The sequence below is a fragment of the Suricata suricatta genome, chromosome 5 (genome assembly GCF_006229205.1).
Source record: "Suricata suricatta isolate VVHF042 chromosome 5, meerkat_22Aug2017_6uvM2_HiC, whole genome shotgun sequence".
Lineage (NCBI taxonomy): Eukaryota > Metazoa > Chordata > Mammalia > Carnivora > Herpestidae > Suricata > Suricata suricatta.
The window spans coordinates 82,756,578-82,783,578 of record NC_043704.1 but is presented as its reverse complement, the minus strand read 5'-3'; the positions used below and the strand labels follow the sequence as shown (position 1 = coordinate 82,783,578).

Below are 27,001 nucleotides of genomic sequence, written 5' to 3'. Positions count from 1 at the left end.
ATTACAAATACATTTTGGATCACATATTAACTTATAGAGATGTGAAAAGAGTAGCAGTAGAAGGGCCACCTTAAAAATCAAAAGTTAAGAGGATAGCCACAGCCCAGTGTCTCAGTCCATTAGTTTACCTATTCATAGTCATTTCTGTGAGAAGTTTGGAGATGTTTCTTATTAAGTGAAAGGGAGAAGGGCATAGAAATATGTGTTTTAAAAATCTGAAAACAAAGGCTCCTGGGTGGCCCAGTTGTTTGAGGGTCCAGATTCGGCTCAGGTCATAATCTCACAGTTTGTGAGTTCGCGCCCCACATCGGGCTCAGTGCTGACAGCTCAGAGCCTGGAGCCTGCTTCGAATTCTGCGTCTCCCTCTCTCTCTGCTCCTCCCCCACTCATGCTCTGTCTCTGTCTCTGTGTCTCTCTCTCTCAAAAATAAATAAACTTAAAAATAAATTTAAAAAATAAAAATCTGAAAACAAAGTACTACATATTTATCGTGGAAATTGGGAAAATAGAATAAAACAAGATAAATAAATTACTGTCTTAGCAAATGTGTTTCCTTTTTTCTATCCCTAAAACCACTGATATATTTTTCTGTTTTTTAGCACGTATTTTATGATCTGTTTTTTACTTACACTCTGATAAATACTTGCCCATATCATTAAATAGTCTACATAATTTTAAAAAGTTTTTTTAGGTTTATTTATTTATTTTGAGAGAGAGTGTATACCTGCAAGTCGGGGAGGAACAGAGAATTCCAAGCAGGTTCTGCATTGTCAGTGCAGAGCCCCACACAGGGCTCCTATAAGAGTCAGCCACTCACCTGCCTGAGCCACCCAGGTGTCCCTAGTCTACATAATTTTAAATGGCTGCATAGACTGTCTTCCACTCTTAAGATGTATTGTGGTTTAACTAATCTCCTATTGTAGGGCATTTAGATTGTCTGAAGTATTTTCTATTAATACATCATTGAATATCTCTGTAAATAAATCTTTCCACATATTCCTGATTATTTCTTTAGAATAGATTGCTAGAAAGGGAGTTGCTGGTCAAACAATATTTTTTTTTCTTTTAAGTGATTTATTTCTACACCCAATGTGGTACTTGAAGTTACAACCCTGAGATTAAGAGCTGTATACTTGGGGCACCTGGATGCTCAGTCGGTTAAGCGTCCAGCTTCAGCTCAGGTCATGATCTCACAGTTCATGGGTTCGAGCCCCGCATCGGGCTCTGTACTGACAGCTAGCTCAAAGCCTGGAGCCTGCTTCAGATTCTGTGTCTCCCTCTCTCTCTGACCCTCCCCTGCTCATGCTGTCTGTCTGTCTCTCAAAAAATAAATAAAAAACATTAAAAAAAAAAGCTGTATGCTTTACCAGCTTAGCTGGCCAGATGCCCCAATATACATATTCTTAAAGGCTATTGGTAGATAAAGCTGAATTCCCCTCTAGCAATACTATATTAAGATATTAAATATTTATATTAGGACTCTGAATATAGTCAAATTCTTTGTCTTACAGCATTCTGACTTAACTCTACAGTAAGTAGATGGAACCCAGCTGTTTAATAGGGGAGACAGAGGTTATTAATAATTCCCAAATTACAGAATACCTTTAGAGGGTGGGCTTAAAGAGTACTATTGCAAATTATACCCATAACGCAAAATTTTATTTAGCAGTTTTTATTAAGATGTGGTAATATTCTATGCCCCATATAAGATGTTATGTGATTTTGTTCTAGCGTTTACAGCAAAATGAAACTATGTAGAGTGCTGAATTTTTCATATGTTGAAATGTTTTCTTTTTTTTTTATTGTAGCCACATAAAGAAGATACTTAACAGTCATTTCTCAAAAATTATATAGTCAACTGATGTAACAATGGTACTAATATTGGGACGAAGACTAAACAGAGAGGATCTCGGGGTGCGTGATTCCCCAGCAACTAAACGTAAAGTTTTTGAAATGGACCCTAAATCTCTGACAGGCCATGAGTTTTTTGACTTCTCTTCAGGATCATCCCATGCTGAAAACATACTCCAGATATTCAATGAATTCCGAGACAGCCGCTTATTCACAGATGTTATCATTTGTGTGGAAGGCAAAGAATTTCCTTGCCATAGAGCTGTTCTTTCAGCCTGCAGTAGCTACTTCAGAGCTATGTTTTGCAATGACCACAGAGAAAGCAGAGAAATGTTGGTTGAGATCAATGGTATTTTAGCTGAAGCTATGGAATGTTTTTTGCAGTATGTTTATACTGGAAAAGTAAAGATCACTACAGAGAATGTACAATATCTGTTTGAAACATCAAGCCTCTTTCAGATTAGTGTTCTCCGTGATGCATGTGCCAAGTTCTTAGAGGAGCAACTTGATCCTTGTAACTGCTTAGGAATCCAGCGCTTTGCTGATACCCATTCCCTCAAAACACTCTTCACAAAATGCAAGAATTTTGCGTTACAGACTTTTGAGGATGTGTCCCAGCATGAAGAATTTCTGGAGCTTGACAAAGATGAACTTATTGATTATATTTGTAGTGATGAACTTGTTATTGGTAAAGAGGAGATGGTTTTTGAAGCTGTCATGCGTTGGGTCTATCGTGCTGTTGATCTGAGAAGACCACTGTTACATGAGCTCCTAACACATGTGAGACTCCCTCTGTTGCATCCCAACTACTTTGTCCAAACAGTTGAGGTGGACCAATTGATCCAGAATTCTCCTGAGTGTTACCAGTTGCTGCATGAAGCAAGACGGTACCACATACTTGGGAATGAAATGATGTCCCCAAGGACTAGGCCACGCAGGTGAGAAAACTGTAAATGAACTGTAATTAACACAAGTTTTTATTTGTTTAATATTTTTAAACCTGAGTGAAATCTCATTTTAAGTATTGTCTACATGTAGCTTTATATGATTTAAGATTTGTTTTGGATTATATAAATCATTAAAATAACCCCCCAAATAAATAAACGCCTTTGCAAGTGAAGACGAGATTGAACAGTAACATTTTTTGTTATTGTTCTGAGCTATGAAAGGGTATGGCACAGGGTCTTTACAGCTCTGCACAACTCAACATATTTCTGCTTATTTTTCTTAAGCTTTATAGGGTCCCAAATCATTTCATCTTTCTTTCCAGAGGGCCTTTGGATATAAAGTAGACTAAAGACTTTGGTAGACTTTCTTGGATTGTCTCTACATATAAAAAACAATTGGCAAATTTACAGACTCCCTTTTTTCCAAACACAACTTGAAATATAAATGTGAACTAAATAAGCTGGTATATGTTGAGTGGATTTTTGGATGTAAAACCCATGTTTCAGATCTCTTCTCATTACCACGGTTATTATATTTAATGTCAATCTCAATTTTTAAATTTTTTTCTGATTATGAAAATCATATCATTAGAAAGAATTTAGAAATTTATGTTTAGAGGTGGGAATTCAATTCATTACTATATTCATATTGTCTTACAATGTGTTATTTCTGTAAAAACATGTCGATTTTAATTCATAAGCTATAGAAAAATAATCTCCATGCCTTAATAATTGAAGGAATAATACTAAATGTACCAAACTGCGAATAAGCAAGAAATGGCTATTGTGATAAATATTACAGTAAAGAATCTTTCTAATGTTTTTCTAACAAAGGCAATTTTTTAAATTGTGGTAAAAAAAGCATATAACATAAGTTTACCTTCTTAACCATTTTTTAAGTGTACCACTCAGTAGTGTTAAATATAGTCATATTGTTGTGAAACTGATGTTTATTTGTGCATAGCATCTCCACATCCCCTATAAATTTACTAAAGCATAGTTCTCAAACCAAATTTTTAGATTCAATTTTGATTATTATTGTTTTATATGTCATTAAAATTCAGCATATTAGGAGATAGCATGTCTTTAAAATCTACACTAGTTTGGATACAGTAAGATTTAATATCTCTCCTCATATGTAAAGTAACAGTGATGATATACATAGTACTTACCTAACTATTAAATGCAATAACTCTTAAGGTGCTCATCATCAGAAGTGATGCGTGGAAGTACTTAAAAATTATTAGCAATTATTATTTATGTAGTATAGTGTAGGTCTGACCCACTTTAAGAAAACTCCCAGTCTGAGCTGTTTTGGATACAGTATTGGGTAGTTATAACTACATAAAAATTAATGTAATATGGCTTTGTATTAGGCTTAGAGTGCACCTTTTTCTTCAAAGTCAATTACGTTTCATGAAAAGTAGTAATTGCTTTTTAAGAAAGAAATATAAAATATTTTCAGTTCTTAAAGGACAAAAACATACAATTTTATTATAAAATATACTGATTTTTTCAGCTGTTATTTTATTAAGGACTATTATGAAACTTGGGCTGAGTTTAAAAACGTGAAAGACCAAGATTCTTCACTGTGAACGCCTGGGTGGCTCAGCTGGTTAAGCGCCAACTCTTGATTTTGGCTCAGGTCACGATCTTATGGTTCATGGGATCAAGCTCCACATCAGACTCTGAACTAACAGTGCAGAACCTGCTTGAGATTCTTTCCCTCTCTCTCTGCCCCTCTCCCGCTTGTGTTCCCTCTCTCTCTCAAAATAAATAAATTAACATTAAAAAAAACAAACACTGAACAGCTCTGGGGCTGTTCTAGAACTTTTCTAGATAAACAGTATCCCTCCAAGGGAGAAATTTTGTATCTTTCTATTCTTTTAGCAAGAGAGAAGGAGAGAGAGAGAGCGTGCATGCACTGAGGAGAGAGGCAAAAAGGGAGAGAGAGAATCTAAAGGAGGCTGCACACTCAGCGCAGAGCTGAACATGGGGCTTGATCCCACGACCCTGGGATCATGACCTGAGCTGAAATCAAGAGCTGGATGCTCAACCAACTAAGCCACCCATGCACCCCAAAATGGTGTATTTTTCTAAACAGAATCCCCTTATAGCAGATAGAATGGTTTGGGGTCAGATAGGGTTAATAATACCATTCCTGCATATCTCCTGTATACACATAAGGTTAGAATTAGAGACCAAGGAATATATGTTGTAAAATCAAACTAAATTATTAACATTATTTATAAAAATATGACATAAATGAAATCAGACTACAGCCTAAAAATAATTAAGCTTAGAATATAAATAATTTTCAAATTCACTTACCTGATTTGTAAAAATGTATTTTACATCCAGTTTTTAAGGGAATCAATCCATTTCATACAGTGAAATATATCTATATAAGATTGCAGTGTCATCTTTATTTAGGGAGCAAGTAGGAAAAACCAAACTAGAGTTACAATGAATTTGCAGACTATTATAAGTGTAGTTGACGATATTTATTTTATGTAGACATTACATGAGGAGTGCAAAGAGAAATCCTTTATTTTAAACTCTATCATCACCTCCTGTTTTTTACATTCTCTCACTTAATCTGTTACTGCATATTAGTACTAACCACTAGGAATTTCATTATCTGAACAATGTGTATTGTTTATACAGGTTCTCATCTTTCTGAGAAACTCCAAACTTCTCTGAAAGAGGAGTGATGTCTCCACTTCAAGTACAGTTCACTCCTCTGACTTCTGCTCCAGTCACTCTACTGAAACTCCTCTCACTCAGGTCACCACTGACCTTCTATTTGTCGTTAGCCTCTTTGTAGTCTATTCACCTTGATCTCTTACTAGGTTTCAACATTATCGATTGTTTACTTTTTCTTGAAGCTCTCTCCTCCACAAGCTTCTAAAACACTATCTTCTTTGCGGTCTTCTGCTCCTGCTGCTCTTTTCCAATTTGATGGTTCTATATCTGGTCTTTGAAATATTTGTGATCTCCTTGGTTCACATCTCTCTGTCTTGCCTTATATCTTCCAGGTTATCTCATCTGTTCTTTTTGTTTCAATTACCATGTATGCTATTGACTATCAAACCTGTATCTCCAACCCAGACTTCTCTCTTTCTTTTATTCATCCATTCATTCAGCCAGTTTTTTTTAAATTCTTTGTTTGTTCATTTGTTTTTACTTTAGGATGCATCTTTAAAACAGTAACATAGGGGCAATTGAGCGTCAACTTCAGCTCAGGTTATGAGCTGAACTTTTTTGTTAAAATATTTAATGTTTATTTATATTTTGAGAAACAGACAGATAGACAGCATGATGGGGGAGGGGCAGAGAGAGACAAAGACACAGAATCCAAAGCAAGGCTCTGAGCTATGGGCACACATCTGACATGGGGCTCCAACCCACGAACCATGAGATCATGACCTGAGCTCTAGTCAGATGCTTAACTGACTGAGCCATCCAGGAACCTCAATAATAATTTTCATATTAACTAATACCCAGTCCATACCCATATTTCCCTAACCCCCCAAACTGTTCTTTAATGAACCTTGATCCAATCGAGAACCACTCATTGCATCTGGTTATTTCTATGAAATTTTTTATTCTGAAACAGTTTCTTTTTCATGATTTTAACTTGCTGATGGGTAAGTTACCCAGGAAAATATTCCACCTTCCATATTAGGTTGCTTCCTTATGGTATTACTTAGCTGAATTTAGCTATGTTTCCTGGAGACTGGAAGTTAGCTCTACAAGCTTCAGCTTGATGAGGACAAGTTAAATATTTTTGGCTAGAGTTCATCCTAGGTAATGTGTATGCATTGTATGGCATTACATTAAGAGACACAGCATATCTGGTCATCCCACCTTTAGTGATGTAAAAGTTAACTCTGGATTAGGGTCATGACAGTCTGTTCCTACCTCTGTACAGTTAAGTTATAGTCCTCACATCGGCCAGTATTTCTTCAATGTTTATCCTGTGCCAAGGATTCTCTGGAGCTCAATCCATACTGAATATTCTACCTCTATATATCCATGTGTCTCTCAAATGAGAGAGAAAACTCCAACATACATTAAATTAGAAAAAGTATGATAGGGTTACTTAGAAAAAGGATATGGGCCAATCTAAGAGCCTGAAAGTTTTGATAATCTACACTACCAGTCGTAAAACCCTGATAGAAGAAAAACCAGTAGAGACCAAGTTCAGAATACTGGCTTCAGAATCAGGGTTGGATTAGGATCTGACTCTATATAAATATTTAATTCCATGACCTTAGGCAAAGCATTTTCACTTCTCTTATCAGTTTTCTCATCTGTAAAATAAGCCTAATACCACTTTGTAATATTGTGAGAATTGTAAATACCAAATGAAAAGTGCATATGCTAGTGTGATACAAAAATGCACAATAAAAATTTTACTTGTTTCATGAACAATCAAAATACATTATAAATTTGTGCTATACATTTACAGAATAAGAAATGTGATTTGAGAGACAGAAATGCTTGATATGGTTTATTTTAAGCATAATTGGTTCATGTCTATGGTATAATTTGATCTTCTTTGCCACATTCCATTTTGAATAGAGATAGCTAAGATTTAATAACCTTATCATTTTGAGGTTGGAATCAGTTAAGTACATTTCTAATAATTGTCTATCTTGTCTAATTATCAGTTAATATATAATGAGAATTATATCCATAAGGAAGACAAGGTTTAAGTTCCTATTGGAAACCAATGAGAAGACAAAGATATGATTAAGATTTGGGGGCTGGGGGTTGGGAGCTGGGTGGCTCAGTCAGTTAAGCAGCCAACTCTTGATTTTGGCACAAGTCATGGTCTCACAGTCATGAGATTGGCCCCATGTCCAGCTCTGTGCTGAGCGTGGAGCCTGCTTGAGATTCTCTCTCTCAGGACGCCTAGGTGGCTCAGTCGGGTTAAGTGTCTGGCTTCGGCTCAGGTCATGATCTCACGGTTCATGGGTTCAAGCTCTGCATTGGGCTCTGTGCTGACTGCTCAGAGCCTGGAGCCTGCTTCAGATTCTGTAGCTCCCTCTCTCTCTGAGCCTCCCCTGCTTGTGCTGTCTCTCTCTGTCTCTCAAAAATAAATAAAAAATATTTTTAAAAAAGATTAAAAAAAAGATTCTCTCTCTCTCTCTCCCCCTCCCTCCCTCTCTCTCTCTCTCTCTCTCTCTCTCTCTCTCTGCCTCTCCCCCATTTGCTGTCTCTCTCAAAATAAATAAGTCTTCTAATTTTTTTTTAAGAAATAGTATTTTAGGGGCATCTGGGTAGCTCAGTCAGTTGAGCATTCAACTCTTGATTTTGGCTCAGGTCATGATCCCAGGGTAGTGGGATTGAGCCCTGCATCAGGTTTCATGCTGAGCATGGAGTTTCTCTCTCTCTCTCTCTCTCTCTCTCTCTCTCTCTCTCTCTCTCCCCCCCTCTCCCTCCCTCTCTCTCTCCCTCTCCCTCTCTTCCCCACTTGTGTGTTCACTCTCTCTCTCTCTTAAAAAAAAAAAAAGTATTTTAAAAATCAGTGTTCTAAATTTTTTCCAGTCCCTTTTAAGAATAATAATCTATTGGGGAGCCAGGGTGACTCAATGAGTTAAGTGTCCAACTTTAGCTCAGGTCATGATCTCACAGTCCGTGAGTTTGAGCCCCACATCAGGTTCTGAGCCTGCTTCAGATTCTGTGTCTCCCCCCCGCCCCCGCTCTGCACCTCCCCTGCTTGTGCTGTCTCTTCCTCCTCAAAAATAGATAAACATTAAAAATTTTTTAAGTCTATTATGCTATAGGATGCATAGTTTACCATTTTTCTCCATATTAGTTTGTTTTCATTTTTAACTCAAACATTTTTACATAAAAGTATACATGTAAGTCTCCCTCTACCTTTGATATATCAATTCTCCCCAAAGGATACCTGTTGCTAGTTTTTTAACTCTTTAGAAATATTCTTTGCATATAGAAGCGGACGTGTGTATATATGCACACATACCTGCGTACATCTTTTTATACACTCCATTCTGCACCTTGTTTTTAACCACTTATTAGTTTCTTGGAGATTATTCTATATCAGCACATATAGATCTTTAAGTCATTCTGTTTAGAATATTTTCTTAGTATGGACAGGCACTAAGTGGGAGGGTTTTCCAAGGTTGTTTGGCAAGCATGGAATCCAAACAGAGAGAGTTGGTAGAGCTTTAGAATCAGAGTCCTCTCAGCTAGTATAGCTTGAGCAAGTCTTCACAACCATAAAAATATCCATAACCAAAGAACAGGTTAATGTTCAAGTTCGCTAACGTAGAAACCTTAGAAACAATTTGAGTGGGCACTGGAAATGTTTGCCTCTGTGATTATTATTTACTTTTTCATTCATGTACTTGTTGCTTCTATAACTGACCAAGCCTCCTCTTTTGATACATAGTTCTTTTTTTAAATATATTAATTCATTGAGTTTAGTAACTATCACACCTTATAGACTAGAGAACCAGGTAGTCTCTTTAGGATGTTAAGTCTCCTATCTCTATTGTAGTCAGTTATTTTGTTTGGTGGATCAGTTTTCAGATATTTTTGAAGTCTGGAATGGTGAATAGATTATATTACTAACATCTTTCCCTTTTCCCTTCCAATTTCCTGCTATATGAAAATACTGCCTTTCCTATTGTGCTTTTCAAATATGTTCAGTTATTCTTCCCATTAACCATTTCCATTGACCTCTTTTTTGTTAATGAGAGTTAGTTTGGCAGTTCACCTATCTCTGATATATTTGGCTTTAATAATAAGTAGGTCTGTTATTTTAGCTGACAATCCTGTATTTTGCTTTTTAAGATTCTTAACTGAGCCTAATAATTATTACACATTTTGTTCATCAGGTTTAGAATATCATATGGATTTATAATTATTTTATCTTTCACATAAATCAAAGAATGTAATCTTTTAATTTGATCTTAAATTCATGATAAAAGAGGATAACAAATTTTTTAACAATAATTACCAGAGTAAATTTGAAAAGAGGATAATTTGGTTGTCATACATTCCCAGAAACAGCAAATATTTGTTATTTTATCACAGCAAAATCAGAATTTTCATTTTAAAGCATTAATAAAATAAATAATAATTAATTAAACATTAATAAAATAAAGTCATATTCACTCTAAACATTAGATTGAGGAGCACCTGGGTGGCTCAGTCAGTTGAGTGACTCTTGGTCTCAGCTCAGGTCATGATCTCAGGGTCATGAGATCAAGCCTGGAGTTGGGTTCTGTGGTGGGCATGGAGACTTCTTGGGATTCTCTCTCTTTCTCTCTCTCTTCTTCTCTCTCACTCTTTCACTCCTTCTCCCTCTGCCCTCCCCTGCTTGCACATACTCTCTCAAGAAAAAAAACCAAATAAATACATAAATAGATTGAATTGGATATCCAGACTTTTATTCATCCTATAGTATCATCTTGAATGTCTATTTGTTCTAGTTACCATCATCAGCTGGAGTAACTTATTTCCTTTAAGGCTGTCATCTCCCTGCCATAAATAAAAAATTTTTCAAGCTCAAGAATAAAAATAACTTTTATTGGGTTAACAGTCTCTATAATGAGAACACCAAACTTGTCTCTAAATAAGTTAAAAGCCATTTGGTTGCAAATAAGACCTTCCATACAAACAAAATTATTACTAGTTTATTGATCCTTTCAAACAAAAACACATTCCATTAGACATGAAATGATCCTCTGTTTAGTGGGACTAATTGTTTTGTGTGTGTGTGTGTGTGTGTGTGTGTGTGTGTGTGTGTGTGTGTTTTAAGTGGGACTATTGTTTTAGCCATTAGCTTTATGTGCTATTTTCTCTTCTTGTCCCAAGGTACAAAAACAGACATTATATGTTTATTAGGCTAAGAAGTCTTGAAAAAGGCAAGCAAGGTTAAGCAAAGAGAAACTATAAAACAAGTAAAATGTTATAAGGAAAGTATAAAACACAATTCTATAATATAATAGTTATATTGATTTTACATTAACATAATTGGGAATGGTTGAACCCTAATGACAGTATTTAGCAATTTTTGATCAATCAATAAATAAGGCTTTAAGGACTATCACATGGATTTGTTTTAGAGGTATTTTAAGTGTAATTTTGGGAAACGATAATTTTATGGAAAGAAAGATAAGTCTCATTTTAGAATTATTTGGAAAATAGTATTGATAATATTTCAGTCCTTCCAATAATGTTTTACTGTATACTAGATTAGGGTTATATGATTTTCTGGGTTCCTAAAAGTGATTTTTATTCTATGTGAACAAGATTCTTTTCTACAGTGTATTTTCTGATTTAATAATGGAAAAGTATGGCTGGCATGGAACAGGTGAATGATTATTAGCTGGAAAAGCTATGCGTAACTGTAGCTAGAAAATTGCTCTTAGAGGGACACACCAGTATTGCTTAATTTTGCTTTTTCCTAGTGTAATTGTGAAAAATCATATTGACTAAAATAACAATTCAGTGTTCTGTTGTGGTCTATTTTCCCTCCACATTTAAGTTAAGAGAAGAGGGATTATTAGCATTTTGCTTCATGAGACTTAAAACTGTAACAACCATAAAATATAGGTACCTGTTTCATTTCAATTATATTTGTGAAAAACTATAAAAGTCAAGTAACTTTAAAATTCCAAACAATCTATTGAGCTTTATGAACAACAACAAAAAAGTTGGATAAGCTTTTCGTTCCCCCTGTATCTATCTTGAATTCGAACTACGAAAACAAAAGAATCCTGTATTTAACATAAACCTTAGAATTCTCTTAGTGCTCTGAAGATTGATTGTTAAAAAAAAAAAAAAAAAAAAGATTGTTATTTCTGGTCTAAAAATAGTCTGTACTCATTATCATCTTGAAAATTTGTGTTGATAGAAGGAAGCCACACAATCCAGAGATAACCATCATTAGCACTTTGGTATATTCTTTCCAGATACATTTTTTACATAGTATTGATGAGACCTGTATAATTTTTGTCTTGCTTTTTTCCATTAACATTCTTTGTTATAAACTCAGCACTTTTAGTGACTGCTCAGGTTTTGATTTGGATTACTTTAATTTATGTAACTTTAAAAAATTATTATAAAAAATAGTTTCTGAATAAGTACACATACTCCTTTAAAGGGTACTTAGATTATAGTATGAATTCGGTTTTTTTAGAACTAGCAGTCTGATGAAAAAGCACCATTTTTCTATATTATCTTACCTTGGGGTGATTATGCATATCAGAATTGCTGCAAAACTGCATTTGAAAGTCATCCTTATTAATACTAGGATTCCAGTTGAGTTAGGTAGGATCTTTAGACTGCTTTATACTTTTTAAGGCAAAACTCATAGAAAAAAGTACCCATAGCAATTTTCTTTAGAAAATGATGTCACTAAATCCCTTTCAGATGTTCTCAAAGTAAGTCATTGGCAGCCTGTATTATTTGGCACATGCTCAGAGAATAAACTGTTTACTTTATAATCATGCTCTGCTTTCTTAATGATAATGGTATGTCTTTAGCATTTTCAACAATCTCGAGTGTATTTTATTACTTATACATTCCTATAATAATTATTTTAGGTCAACTGGCTATTCTGAGGTGATTGTTGTTGTTGGAGGCTGTGAACGGGTTGGAGGATTTAATCTTCCATATACTGAGTGCTATGATCCTGTGACAGGAGAATGGAAGTCTTTGGCTAAGCTTCCAGAATTTACCAAATCAGAGTATGCGGTCTGTGCTCTAAGGAATGACATTCTTGTTTCAGGTAAAGAATTATCAACTTTTAATTTGAACGTAGCTTGTCTGTTTTAAACAATCATGTCACAAAAGAAAACAGTGAAAGTGAATATGCCCACTTTAGGCAGATCAGTTTATACAACAAAGAAAACCAAGAATGACTTTCTGCTCTTAAAAACAATCTCAAGATGATCTAGAATGATTTATAAGAGATCCACTAGAAAGATGCCTGTAATCATCAAATTTAAATACTATCAAATGCATATAGAATATAGTATAACTTTTTAAACTCTTACCTGTTAACTTTGGCTTAAGGAACATAGTAAAGTATGCAAAGTAAAAATTACCCATATAATTAATTAAGCATCTCCAATCCCCCACCTTTTCTGAAATTCTCATTAAAGTTTTTGAAACATGATTTTCCTTAAGATTCTTAACTTTTTTTTTAAAAAAATTTCTTTTTCACATTTATTTTTGAGAGACAGAGTGCCAGCAGAGGAAGGGCAGAGAGAGAGGGAGACACAGAATCCAAAGCAGTCTCCAGGCTCCAGGCTCTGAGCTGTCATCACAGAGCCAGATATTGGGCTCAAACTCAAAACCCGTGAGATTGTGACCTGAGCCGAAGTCGGAAGCTCAACCGACTGAGCCACCCTGGTGCCCCAAAATTCTTAACTTCGTTCATGTGATGTTACATCTAAAATCAGAGACAATAAAATGACAGACTTATACAAAGTATAACTACTGTATCAATGGTCCTAAGTCTGTTGATTGGTTAATAATTTTACCAGCTGTGCAGATTACTATATTATTACATGTTGAACAATGTAACAACACATACTTCATTTTGTACAATAGTATACTTTTGGGAAAAAATGGGTGATTTTTAAAAAGCTTTTTGAAAATCTATTTAGTCTTACACATTTATAAAATTTATATTCTGCACTTTATTATTTAAGGCTTATAATTATGATCTTTCAATAATCGGTAAAATTTAAATCTGCCCTGTGGAACTATTTCCATTAAACTTTAAGAGGGTCTTGGGGCACCTGGGTGGCTCAGTCTGTTGGGCATCCAGCTTCGGCTCAGGTCATGATCTCACAGTTCCTGGGTTTGGGCCCTGTGTTGGGCTCTGTGCTGACAGCTAACCCAGAGCCTGGAGCCTGCTTCAGATTCTGTGTCTCCCTGTCTCTCTGACCCTCCCCTGCTCATGCTGTCTCTCTCTGTCTCTCAAAAATAAATAAATAAGACATTTAAAATTTTTTTAAAAACTTTAAGAGGGTCTTTTATTTATTGAACTGAATTCACAAATTCTTAAGACTGGGTTAATAAATCCTATGTTTTAATTATCTATGCCTTGAGCATAAATCCCTTGGTGATATATATATTATTGTGTGTATATTGTTTTGCATTTAAAGGTGGAAGAATCAATGGCCGTGATGTGTGGATTTATAACTCACAGTTAAATATTTGGATCAGAGTTGCTTCTCTAAATAAAGGCAGATGGCGTCACAAAATGGCTGTCCTCCTTGGTAAAGTAAGAAAACCACTTTTTATTACTATTGCTGGTACATTTCCAAAATAAATACCACAGCTGAATCCTTCATTTTACTCACTCTCTGGGTATTTTGGATTCAAATTGTATTTCCTTCCATTTCTAACCTCAGTAGATAAACTGCAGATATAAACAATTTGACACTGTACTTTTGAATGGCTATTTTGTTTTCCCAATTTGGAATTTGTGGCAGTGAAGCACATTTCTCTTTTCATGCTCCATTGGAGTCTGAATGCCTGAGAAGCATTGGAAAATAAAGGAGTTACATCAAGTACAAAAACAGGCCAATGTCTAATCCAAGCAATCATTTTCCCTTTACTGACTTTGGCAGTCAGGAGAAGATGTGATGTTATTTTATCATTTTTCTTTATACAGTTAGAGACAAAAACTTAAAATAAGTATTAAGGTATATTCAGCTATATATTTTAAAGAAAATGGATTACTGACTATAGCTAATACATTTTTTAAAATATATAATTTGAGGCGTCTGGGTGGCTCAGTTGGTTGAGCATCCGGCTGAACCTTCGGCTCAGGTCATGATCTCACAGTTCGTGGGTTCGAGCCCCGCGTCAGGCTCTGTGCTGACAGTTAGCTTGGATCCTGGAGCCTGCTTCCAGTTCTGTGTCTCCTTCTCTCTCTGCCCCTCCCCCGCTCATGCTCTGTCTCTCTCTGTCTCAAAAATAAATAAAACATTAAAAAAAAAATTTAGGGGTGCCTGGGTGGCTCAGTCGGTTGAGCCTCCGGCTTCGGCTCAGGTTAGATCTCACGTTCGTGGGTTCGAGCCCCGCATTGGGCTCTGTGCTGACGGCTAGCTCAGAGCCTGGAGCCTGCTTCAGATTCTGTGTCTCCTCTCTCTGCCCCTCGCCCTCTCATGCTCTGTGTCTCTCTGTATCAAAAATAAATAAAACATTTAAAAAATATATTTAAAAAATAAAATAAAATAAAATAAAAAAATTTAAAGTTAAACCTAACATTAAAAAGCCATTACTTAGAACAGATAACAATACAGCAGTATACTAAGGGCTCTTTAGCTTTTCACTGCCTCCATCTCTATCAGCTCCTCCAAAGCTCCCTTAAATTAATGAGCAATTTGAGCAAAAGCAACATAGTTGCTTGCACAGGTTTTTTTTTTGTTTTGTTTTTTTGTGGGGTTTTTTTGTTTGGGTTGGGTTTTTTGGGTTTTTTTGTCTTTTTTTGAGAGAGAGAGAAGAAAGCGCAGGAGTGAGCATGGGCAGGGGAGGGGACAGAGGGAGAAAGAGAATCCTAAGCACCCAGTGCAGAGCTCAACACAGAGCTTGATCCCATGACCATGAGACCATAACCTGAGTCAAAATCCAGAGTCAGATACTTAACGGATTGAGCCACCCAGGTCCTCCTTGCTAAAAAGATTGCTGCCTCTTAGGTCCTCCTGTGGAGACATTTTAGAGCCACCAATGAAAAAACAGAACTGCTTTAAATGAAACAGCTGGTGGAGGAACCCTTCCCATTCGGCCTCCCATCAACTCTCATGTTCTTCCCTTATTTCCCCATAAAGACTTCTTGAAATTTCCGTACTGTAGAATACTAGAGTTCCTCAAAGCACAGTTTGACAGCTACTGTTTATTCCTGAGGATATTGATCTGTTGTGCTGCTACTGTTGACACAGTCAGTGAAACATTGAGGACCTTGAGATAAATGTAATGGAAATAAAATACTAATTCAGTTTGGACATTTTCCATAATCACTAGTTTGTTAGTACCTAGTGTATTATTTTTAATGTTTATTTATTTTTGATAGAAAGAACGTGGGAGAGGGGCAGAAGGAGAGGGAGACAGAGGATCTGAAGCAGCCTCTGTGCTGATAGCAGAGAGCCGGATGCGGGGCTTGAACTCCTGTTCAGATCATCAGAACCACCCAGGCTCTCCAGTACTTACTGTATTATATATGGTTTTGGTAGCTGTGCATCAAGAATGGTAAAATATTACTGGAAAGGGGCAGACAAAATATTCAAGGGGGTGGAAAGAAAAGAGATGCAACTAAAAAACATTGTACTTATTTAATCTGGATGTACAAAGGCAAATGAAAATGATGTCTCAGATATCATATATGGATTGGTAAGCAATAATTTATTTGATCAATGTTAGCATACTTGACTTGAAGTTACCTAAAACTTAGAAGCAGTAAATCAAGAAATGAAAGGAATCTTTCTTACATAGCATATACTTAACTCATGAAAACTGTTGTCCTAAAAAATTACAATATAAACTGAATTCAAACCTATAAAATTATTTAAATTTATAAATTGTCACTATTAAGGTAGGATGGTAAGGATGATTTGGAATATAGAATCTAAGTAGGAAGTAATCTTAGAGACTATTTAGTATAACTTTTTCAATTTATAAAGAAACCTAATTCTTTTTTTTTTAAACATTTATTTATTTTTGAGAGACAGAGAGAGACAGATCATGAGCAGGGGAGTGGCAGAGAGAGCAGGACACACAGAATCGGAAGCAGGCTCCAGGCTCTGAGCTGGCAGCACAGAGCCTGACGTGGGGCTTGAACCCACGAACTGTGAGATCATGATCTGAGCTGAAGTCGGATGCTCAACCGACTGAGTCACCCAGGTGCCCCTAAAGAAACCTAATTCAAAGAGATGAAGTCATTTGCCCAAGGTTACACAGAAAGTGATAAAGCAGGGCAAAGCAAAGCTCAGATTTTCTTAATCTAGAGGCCTTTCACCTTGATGCTCACAACATGTTTTTAATTTATGCATGTAGGGGAAAGTTTAATCCTCAAAATTATATATGTGATAGGTATTATTACTGTCTACATTTCTAAATTGATGAAATTAAAACTGAATCTCAAAGGATAGGTAAACTGCCCAAGGTGTTCATTTCATGGCAATGCTAGATATGAACCCTGCGTCTCCTAACTTCAAAGACATACCCTTAATTGCTATATTTTGCCACAGTTGCCATACCCTTTCCAGTCAGGTGACCTTGAGTAAATTACTTAACTTCTCTGGACTTTATGGTGTTGGGAGAATAAACCCAATCCACCAAGAGATCATTTTAACATAATGTGAGAAGTGCAAGATTGAAATACAAAATAGCATTGGCTGCTCTGGAAATTTGGAGGAGCACAGAAAGATAAATTGTGGACAGACTGGAATGTCAGTGTATAAAGCTTGGCCTTGACCCTTAGGCATCTATTGTTGAACTACTAAAAGGAGTTGATGAGGTATTTTAGGAAGATTAATCTGTGGTTGAGGGAGCACAAGAGTAGAGACCAGGAGGTTAACTGAGAAGTTTAAGATGGTATGGACCCCGACTTGGGATAGTGGCAATGGGAAACAGAAGGGAGGGAGCGATGTGAGATACTGTGAGAGAAGACTCAGTGGACTGACTGGTTATTTAGATATTGAGGGGAAAGTTGATAATGACTGTTCATTGAAATATATAGTATAAAGTTCATTATGTGTCAAGTACTTGGCTAGGCACAGAAGGTACTAAAATGAAGAAAAAGATAAGCCCTGCCTTCAGTGATCTCACGGTCTAGTAATCCTTACCTAATATTTTAATTTTATAGCTTTATTACTTCATAATAATCAAATATTTTCATTATCCATGAGTGTGAGTATTTAACCAATCATGTAATTCTTAACACAAACAGTATCACCCTTAAGGGGGTGAAATTGAGGAAATTAAAACAATCTCAGAGGATAGGTAAACTGCGGAAGGTTTTACCTGTCAGTTCTTGGGGATGAAAAGAATTGTACTCTTTTATATCTAAAGCACAGACATATATATTGTACATAAATGGATATACAATATATCTGTCGTATTAAAACTTCATTGGAGGGGGCTATTATGAAAAAATGTTTGAAAAGTATCATTGGATACTTGAGAGCGTGCTAATAAAAAAGTTTCAGAAACTGAGCCAAATATATTGCAATTATAGTTATCAAGGGCTTTTTAAAGAGGACAGATCCCTTAATTTCTTAGTCAACTATTTAAAAAATTCATACTTTTGACAATTAAGATTTTTCCATATATTTTGCATATAGGTATATGTTGTTGGAGGCTATGATGGGCAAAACAGACTTAGCAGCGTAGAATGTTATGATTCCTTTTCAAATCGATGGACTGAAGTTGCTCCCCTTAAGGAAGCAGTGAGTTCTCCTGCCGTGACTAGCTGTGTAGGCAAATTGTTTGTGATTGGTGGAGGACCCGATGATAATACTTGCTCTGATAAGGTAAGCCATGCTCTCTTATAGAAATTACCAATGATGTATACAAGAAGAGAAATACATAAAGCTTATCAAATAGAGTCCCTCAGTGTGAGGAACCTTTTAAACATTGGTACTTTATACTTTTGGGGGAAAACATTGAGTTTCAAGTGACTGAAGTGAAATCCTAGTATGTCTAATAATTTTCTGTAAAAAGTTTTATCTATTTTTTTTGAAATGAGACAAAGCTCAGTGTTTGGATCATATACTAAATAAATTGTTTTAAACCTCAGCATTACTGCTACAGTCTACAAAATCAAAAAATTATTCATACAAAACACAGTTGGTAAGTGAATTAGCAGAATAGATAAAATATAGTAACTATACTGCTTCCATCTGGGTCATCTTCTGCATACTTTAAAAGTATTTTTTAGAACAAAAAAGAAGAAAGGAAACCTCTGTTACTAAGTAGAGGACAGCTCAAAGTTGCTGCAGTTCATAGAATTCCTGGGATAAAAGAACATGTGCCATCCTGAGACCTCAGAAAACACTGAGCTTATTCTGGAAACAACTGTCTCATACCTAATCCTTTTAGCAACTGTTTACTGACTTTTGTCAATCAATTCTTTTTTTAAATTTAGTTGTGATATAATGTCAAATGTTACATATGTAGAATTCGGTAATACAGAATTTGTGGTAATTCAGAGTATACTGAATTGAAATTTACTTGTGTTCTTTTGAAGAAATGACTTCCTAAAAGTATAAGAAAATTGTATTTGAATTGAGGCATAGTTATCCTATAGGACACAATTTTTTAAAAATCTAGATTGTTAATTTTATTTTTTTTAAGTTTATTTATTTTGAGAGAAAGGAAGAGAGAGAGAGAATCCCAAGCAGGCTCCACACTGTCAGCTCAGAGCCTGATGTGGGACTTGATCTCACAAACCATGAGCTGAAACCAAGAGTCGGATGCTTAACCAACTGAGCCAACCAGGCACCTTGACTGTTAATTTTAATGGAAATAAGTAAAGAAACTTTCCATGGTAGCCTAGCCATTCATCCTGGAAATAATCTGTGTGTATTACTCTGTTCTGCTCCATAGTAATAAATTTGCATTTAAGAATTCTGGAATTAAGACATTTCCCTATTAAGCTAACCTTTCTTAATTTTGTGAACTAATATGAATTAATTAATATAAATTAACTAGTGAGATTTGATTTTAAGTCATGTTTCTGTGTATCATAAGACTTTTTTATTAAGTAAATATGCATTTTTGCTTAGAAGTTTTTAATTAAATATTTCTATGTATTACTAGGTTCAATCTTATGATCCAGAAACCAATTCTTGGCTCCTTCGTGCAGCTATCCCCATTGCCAAGCGGTGTATAACAGCCGTATCCTTAAACAACCTGATATATGTTGCTGGTGGGCTGACCAAGGCAATATACTGTTATGATCCAGTTGAAGACTACTGGATGCACGTTCAGAATACATTCAGCCGACAGGTAATAACATAAAACAGTCCAAAAGAAAACTCATCTAAGAGGGGCCAAGTACATGGCCCTTCTAAGTTGACTGTAATTTCACTGTTAATCTATTTCATGTGTGCTTGAATTATTTCATAACTTTTAAAACTCCACATAAAGCATATGGTATGACCGTTTTGAACTCCTTCCAGGGAATTGTGTTATTGAAGTAACGTAATTTTTACCACTCCATGGTGAAGCAGCTGTTGTACTTGAGCTGGTGGGTTTTTTTCCCCTTGACCTTTTTCAGAATCTTCCCTAGTTTTTATCCCTATTTCTCATATATTTTGAAAGAGAAGAAATGTTCCCAAACTGGTTTCTTTCCTTCTGTAGAAGAAATGGCTCAGGTCTCCTTCATCTTACCTGTACTCCTACACCATCTCCACCGTCTGCCTCCCCAAAAGCCTTCTCTCAGCCTTTGATTCATGGCTCCAGCCTCCCTCTTTCTACCACCAAAATGCTTGATGGTTCTGATGCTGGAAATCTGGCTCTACCTATACCACTCTAATAATCTGTTTCATTCATATGCTCTCATTTTTTCTATCCAACCCTTAAATGTGGGTTTTCCTTGAGCCTCTTTCCCTTCCCTCTTCCCAGTTTATACTCTGTTCCTGAGTGATCATGTTTATTACCCAGTACCGATGACTTCAAGTCTTTATCATCATTAAAGCCTCTCTCTTGTACTCCAGAGTCAAATTTCCAACTGCCTATTGGATATTTTTTATGATGTTCTAAGACTTTAAACTTAAAACAGAATTTATCTTCCCCAACCCTACTTTTTCTGTTTCCAGACAACCTAGTGAATAAAAAAATTGTTTGTTCCTTACTCACACTCACTGCACATCTGGCACTAGATATGTTGGTTTATTCCCACGCCAACTAATTCTCCATCTCCAGCTCGGTATCTTACAATTCAACTCAGTTCTAACACTGTCTATCAGGAGTTAGAGTCAGATTCCGCAAGTTAAGGGCTCAGTCCCCAAGACTGCCACTACCTCGGACACCAGCCACTAGTTCCAGGTTGTCCCAGTACTTTTGTCTGACTGGCTATAAATTAACATTCCCACAACCCCTCCTAGGGTTTGGTCATTTGTGAGAACAGCCTGCAGAACTCAGGGAAACCCTTGTGTTTATTGTTTTTTTTAATATATTAAAGGATATTGTAAAGGGTACAGATGAACAGCCCGATTAAGAAGCATATTGGGTGAGGTCCAGAAGGGTCTGAAGCACACAGGAGCTTCTGCCTAGAATTGAGGTGCACCACCCCCTGCGATCCAGAAGCTGTTCGAATCCTACACTTTGGGAATTTTTATGGAGGCTTCATCATGTAATCATTAATTTAATTTCCAGCCCCTGTCCCCTCTCCAGTGAACAGGAAGTAGAGATAACAGTTTTATGATTCTAATTATGACATGATCTTTAGGGTGATCAGCCTTCATCCAGGAACCGACCAAGAGTCACCTCATTAAAACAAAAGACATTTCTATCACTCAGGAAATTCCAAGGGATTTAGGAACTCTGTGACAGGAACTGGAGGCAGAGACTAATATATGTTTTTCTACTATTCTTAGATTTTCCCTACTTTCTCCTAAATGGAATCAATCCAGCATATCAGTTCTGTGTATCCAGAGTTTTTCCTATTCTTTTCCATTCCCGTGGTTCCTGCTTCTTTCTGTTCAGGTTCTTATGAGGCCTTCCCTAAACAAGAACAGTAATATTCTAATTAGTGTTTAATGTCTTGCTTCTCCAACCCATTTTGCCACCAGTTATTTCCCAGCAAATCTTATTGTGTTTCTCCTCTGATTGGAAACATACTGAATAAAATCCAAAAGTTTTCCCACTTCATTCTAGGCCTTTTGTTATCTGACCTCTGCTTGCCTTTTTAGCTTCACTTTCTGCAACTTTATCCCAATTACATTAAGTATCTGTTAACTTGCATTTGCCATACAGATCATACATGTTCTTGCCTTGGTTCGTAGTGTCCTCTTAGACTCTAATGCCTTTTCTGCCTTCTCTACTTGTAACACTACTCCTCTTTCAAGGACCACTTCATGGTTACAACAAACTGAAGTTTCCCTCTTCAGAATTAACCTAATCTGATCTGTCACTGCACTTACACCTCTGTTATGACAGCCATATATCTTGCTATGGGTATCAATATTGCATCTTCCTGAGAATACTGTTTTTTCTCTTTTCCTATGTATCTTGCATTAATTGGTGCTCAGTAAATATTTATTGAATAAGTAAACAAATGAGACAGTGAAGTAGCAAGGGACCTAATTTTAAGTCTTAAATGAAATATCCCTAACAGATACAGACTGTAAAGATCATGAATAGGGATTGAGTGTAACACCATTTTTCTAAAGTTGTTGACGTTGAGATATAGTCTCTAATTAGTAATGTATTCAAAATAACATTGCCTCAACTGATGAAAGGGACATAATAGTATTCAGCTTGGTACAGAAGTAATATAATCTTCTGTCATTCTTTTATCACATGTAAGTAAAATGAATGACATTTCTCTAGCTCAGTGTCCTCTCCTGGAAAGGATAGTCTCCAGCTCTGTAGAGGGGAGAGTGTGCCCTACCATATAAGAACCCATATTATGGTCATATTCACCTGTATGACAGGTGTTTACACTTATTTCTAAAAAATTTTTAAATTCTTTTTAATGTTTATTTATTTTTGAGGTAGGGGAGGGGCAGAGAGAGGGAAACACAGAATCTGAAGCAGGTCCAGGCTCTGAGCTGTCAGCACAGAGCCTGATGCAGGGCTCAAACCCACGAACCATGAGATCATGACCTGAGCCGAAACTGGACACTTCACTGACTGAGCCACCCAGGTGCCCCTATTTTTTTTTTTTTTTTTTTTTTCAAAAGTAAACTCTACTCCCAGCTTGGGAGCTTGAATTCATGATCCTGAGACCAGGAGTCATATGCTCTACCAACTGAGCCATCTAGATGCCCTAATTTGTAAATATTTTAAACAAAGCTAATATTTATTGGCTTATTACAGTGAATATTTTAAAGTATAATGCATTTTCCCCAAGAACTACTGTTCATTCGAAACAGCTATATCATATGAAATGATAACAACTTAGGAAGATAATTACCAGCATCTAGTATTAATGCAGGGCATACAATGAATATGTTTTTAGACTACGTGATTGGGATACAACTAAGAAAAAACAATGGGACAAATATGGCACATTTTTTTCTAGTTAATGAATAAACTGACTTTGGAAATTTCAAAGAAAAAACATTTAGATCAGAAATGTATTAAATCTATTATGACAAAGACAAATCATTGAAGTCCAAATCAAGTATTCTATATCAAATCTCTCAAAGCAAAAAATAATGAGATTTCTGGGATTATCTTTTCTTCTCACTCCATTCTTAACTACCAGTAATTTATTATTAGGTAATTTTTGAACCATCTGTAAGTGTTTGCCTACCCTTTTAATGCTAATCAGTGAAAAAGGAAAAGTCCATTGTAATTTCATGTTAGACAGTTATTTGAGTCAGACTATTTTTTTAATGCTTAGAATATTAAGTACCAAAAAAGCTAAAATTATTGAGCTTTTTGTTTTGCAGACCTAATGAACCTAATGCAGCCCTGTTCTCTCTCTTTTCCTTACCATTTCCCTGCCTCTTGACTCTGCATGATTCCTAAAAGCTACAACTTGCTATTTTAAACATATTTTGCTTTTTAACTCTAGTCAAAGGCACCCTTTGAAAAATTTTGGAATTTTTTTAGGTCAATGATACTTGTTTTTTTATAGCAATTATATTATTGACAGAGAAGAGTAAAATTTAGCTAAGAATCTCATTATGTGCAAAGTTAAAATATTATTTAGGGAATTTCTATGTGCCAGCCAAGGCCCTAATAACAGTACTTTGTTAATTTGTTTATAGCTCTTTTCTCTCATTCATTCAACTTGGGGGTAATCCCTTATGATGAATAATGCTCCTACTCCTTGGTCATGTAACAGTCACTTTGTGTAATGAGGGAGCTTCCTGTAACAGGAGAAGCAAGCCATGCTCTTCAAAAGTATTTTTGTTCAACTACTGTTAAGTTAAAATCCCTCTCTCACTTAGGCCCCACTCCACCTCCCACATCTTGGTCCCAACAAATAACATATATTTTATCTAAATGTTTCACACATGCAAAATTACCTGGCACTCATACCTAGAGCCGGAGTTGGGCAAAAGGGAGCTGATTTCATGTCTCCCTTTTTTTGTCTGTTAAAGCAGGTCTTAGTTTTCAGTTTGCTACCAAATCCCTTACCTTCAAGAATTGATTTTTTTTTTATTTGGTTAAACAGGAAAACTGTGGTATGTCTGTGTGTAATGGTAAAATATATATCCTGGGTGGAAGACGGGAAAACGGAGAAGCCACAGACACTATTCTCTGTTACGATCCTGCAACAAGTATCATCACAGGGGTAGCTGCAATGCCCAGGCCAGTGTCCTATCATGGCTGTGTGACTATTCATAGATACAATGAAAAATGCTTTAAGCTCTGAAGCCGGGATACCTCACCCAAGAAGCCACACCAATCCAAGATGAGAAGTTTGAACAACTCCAGAGTAGGAACTTGACGTCTCTCCTTTGTGCCATGTACTCAAAAAAGTAAAGATAATAATTGTGCCTTTTCCTCCAGAATAATCTATCAAACTGTAATAAAACCTTTCCTGTAATTGGGGGGAAAAATTTGTTGTTGTTGAAAGTAATAGTGGTTATTGCTTGGGTTTTGAGAGTGTACCTTTGTAAGTATTTGTAAGAAACTTATGTGGAGTAGAAAAGAATGTCTGCCTGCATAACTTTTAGGAATTTGTGAATGGTTTCTTCATTTATGTATGTTTATCTGCAAGCTTATATATTCTTTATTTTGTCATTTTATGTATAGAAAACTGCATGACTTAGGTTTCATTTAGGTTGGATCACATAATGCTTAGAGTGCTTAGAATGCATTCTAAGGGGGGACATCAGTTTCAAAAATCTTTTTCACTAAAAATATATCCAACCTGATTAATTTTATTGAAGGTTTTTTTTCAGTAATTGATAAAAATGTAATAACAATTTGAGTATCATAAAATACTGAATTATCATGACTCACTTCTTAGAAGTGTCATCTTATAGTAAACATATTTTTGGAAGAACATTGGGTAGGAGATAGAAATGCAAATGCCCCTAAGATGGGGATTAAAATTATACGTGTATTCCCAAGGAAAAATTATATAAGACCGTTGAAGGGAAAAATGACCACTGTGGCTCTCATAGTATTTATGTATCATCTCTAAATCCTCTAAGGAAGCAAGCACCTTTTCTTAAACCCGGCAAAAGAATTGAAGTCCATATTGCAATATTATTTTGTGAAAACAGGGACAGATTTTCTCCCTAGCCCAGTAGGGTTTGACCTCTTTAGTATGGTGCGTTGGGTGAGGTCCTCTTCCCTGGGTATCCTCCTTTCCTGTGAACAGGCAAAAATCCTGGCGTCTCCACTGTCAAGTTGCCTTTGAAGGATCAAGCAGGGACCACCTATAAGTGGGTCCATTTTTCTTTTAAAATTAGCTATCAAAAAAACTAACAGCGGTATTTGCAGTGTTTTAAGATAAAATTTTCATTTGGTACCCATTGTGGAAAATACTGGTCAGCGTTCTCAAGCTTCTATACAACAAACAAGTGCTTTTGTGTAGATTTTTCAACTCCAGTTTATAAGCTTACTAGTATTCAGAGAGGAATGCAAATTTTTTTCTAAGGCAGTTTGAATGGCAGAAACGGTAGCATAGTGATTACTGTTATTCTTAAGTAAACAGATATAATATACACCATTTTAGGGACGTTCCAGGGATGTTGCCGGTAGCCGCTGGTTTCAACTTCCCAGGCATTATTGTCATCTTGCAACATAATTACATACTCCTTGTCACAGGAGAGATGTTGCAAATATGTAATTATGGTGTCACTAGATTTATATTAAAACCAAGTTAGTAATCAAAAACCTAACATTGGTAAACCACTTTTGTTTTCTCATCTTAGAATGATACAGAGATTTCTAATAAACTATACAGCATCAACATCAATGCTTAGCTGGAATCTGAATTCTGAGAAAAGCTCTATAAAGATCTTATAAATTTTTAGGAAATTTTCATTTTTCAAATCATAATTTGAAATGATATATACCTTTTTGTGATAATTATCAGAGCAATTCAGGAAACAATTTTCTGTCATTTTAGTAGAAAGACAATTGTACATACAATTGGGATACTTGTTTTAATTTTAGAGTAAACATCTACTTCTACAATATACCTTTTGTAGATAATGGAAATTATTTAGTTCAGAAACTCTTCGTGGTAGATGAGACAATGTATGAGAAAAGTGTTTTGTAAATGCTAAGGATTATACAAATGATACTTGTTCTTTTCATGTGTATTTGTAAGATTTGTGCCCATAATACAGACACTTCACACAAAAAATACCTTCTCAAAATAACTTGTATCCTAGAACTTTTGTCTTTTGTAAAAGTGTTAACTATTTACTTGTATTTATCATACATTTATTTTTAATATCCATGTGTTTATTTTACTAAATTTGAAATGAAATCCTATAGAACAATTTGTTTAAACATAGACTTCATACCAATATTGTTTAATTTTTCTACATAATTTAAAACTAAGTAGGCCACCAAGAACTTAGCTTGAATCCTATGAAACTAACAATTTTTGGAATTTCCCAACCTATATTTCAGTGTCCTTTTAACTATTTATCTTCCTTTAGTGATTACTGATAAATAGTGGTGTTAGTCTTGATAAAATACAAAAGAATTTTAGGGTATAATCAGTATATCAAAATATCAAAAGGGATTCATAAACCAAATTGTGCCAGATTATATTCATAGGGTCATCACATAGTTGACAGGCTTTCTTTTGATAGGAGATGCTCACATAAGCTTTGGGTTAGTATGTATGTATATACATGTGTATATAGATAGTACGGTTATGTATACACATATATACAAACACCAATAAATTGATCAGTTTGTGATGATCAGAAAAAAGCACATAAAGTAAAAAATTGGTTGACCATGTTAAATTCAATTCCAGAAGATTTTTTTTTTTGGTTTGGGCATTTCTATAATACTTTTTTACATTTGAAAGTACATGATGAGGAGCACCT

At 35.6% G+C, this 27,001-nt stretch overlaps 1 protein-coding gene across 2 annotated transcripts in view; it reads left to right on the top strand.

Annotated features, from left to right (window-relative positions):
• Nucleotides 1-26,317, top strand: part of KLHL24 (kelch like family member 24) — a 40,858-nt gene extending 14,541 nt beyond the window's left edge. For both annotated transcript variants that reach the window (XM_029939796.1, XM_029939795.1), the window contains 6 exons: nt 1,809-2,789; nt 12,386-12,570; nt 13,958-14,076; nt 18,140-18,328; nt 19,617-19,805; nt 24,151-26,317. In XM_029939796.1, coding sequence (XP_029795656.1) covers nt 1,870-2,789; nt 12,386-12,570; nt 13,958-14,076; nt 18,140-18,328; nt 19,617-19,805; nt 24,151-24,351 — 1,803 coding nt within the window. In that variant the 5' untranslated portion in view covers nt 1,809-1,869 and the 3' untranslated portion in view covers nt 24,352-26,317. The remainder of the gene's footprint in view (nt 1-1,808; nt 2,790-12,385; nt 12,571-13,957; nt 14,077-18,139; nt 18,329-19,616; nt 19,806-24,150) is intronic.
• The last annotated feature ends 684 nt before the right edge of the window (nt 26,318-27,001 follow it).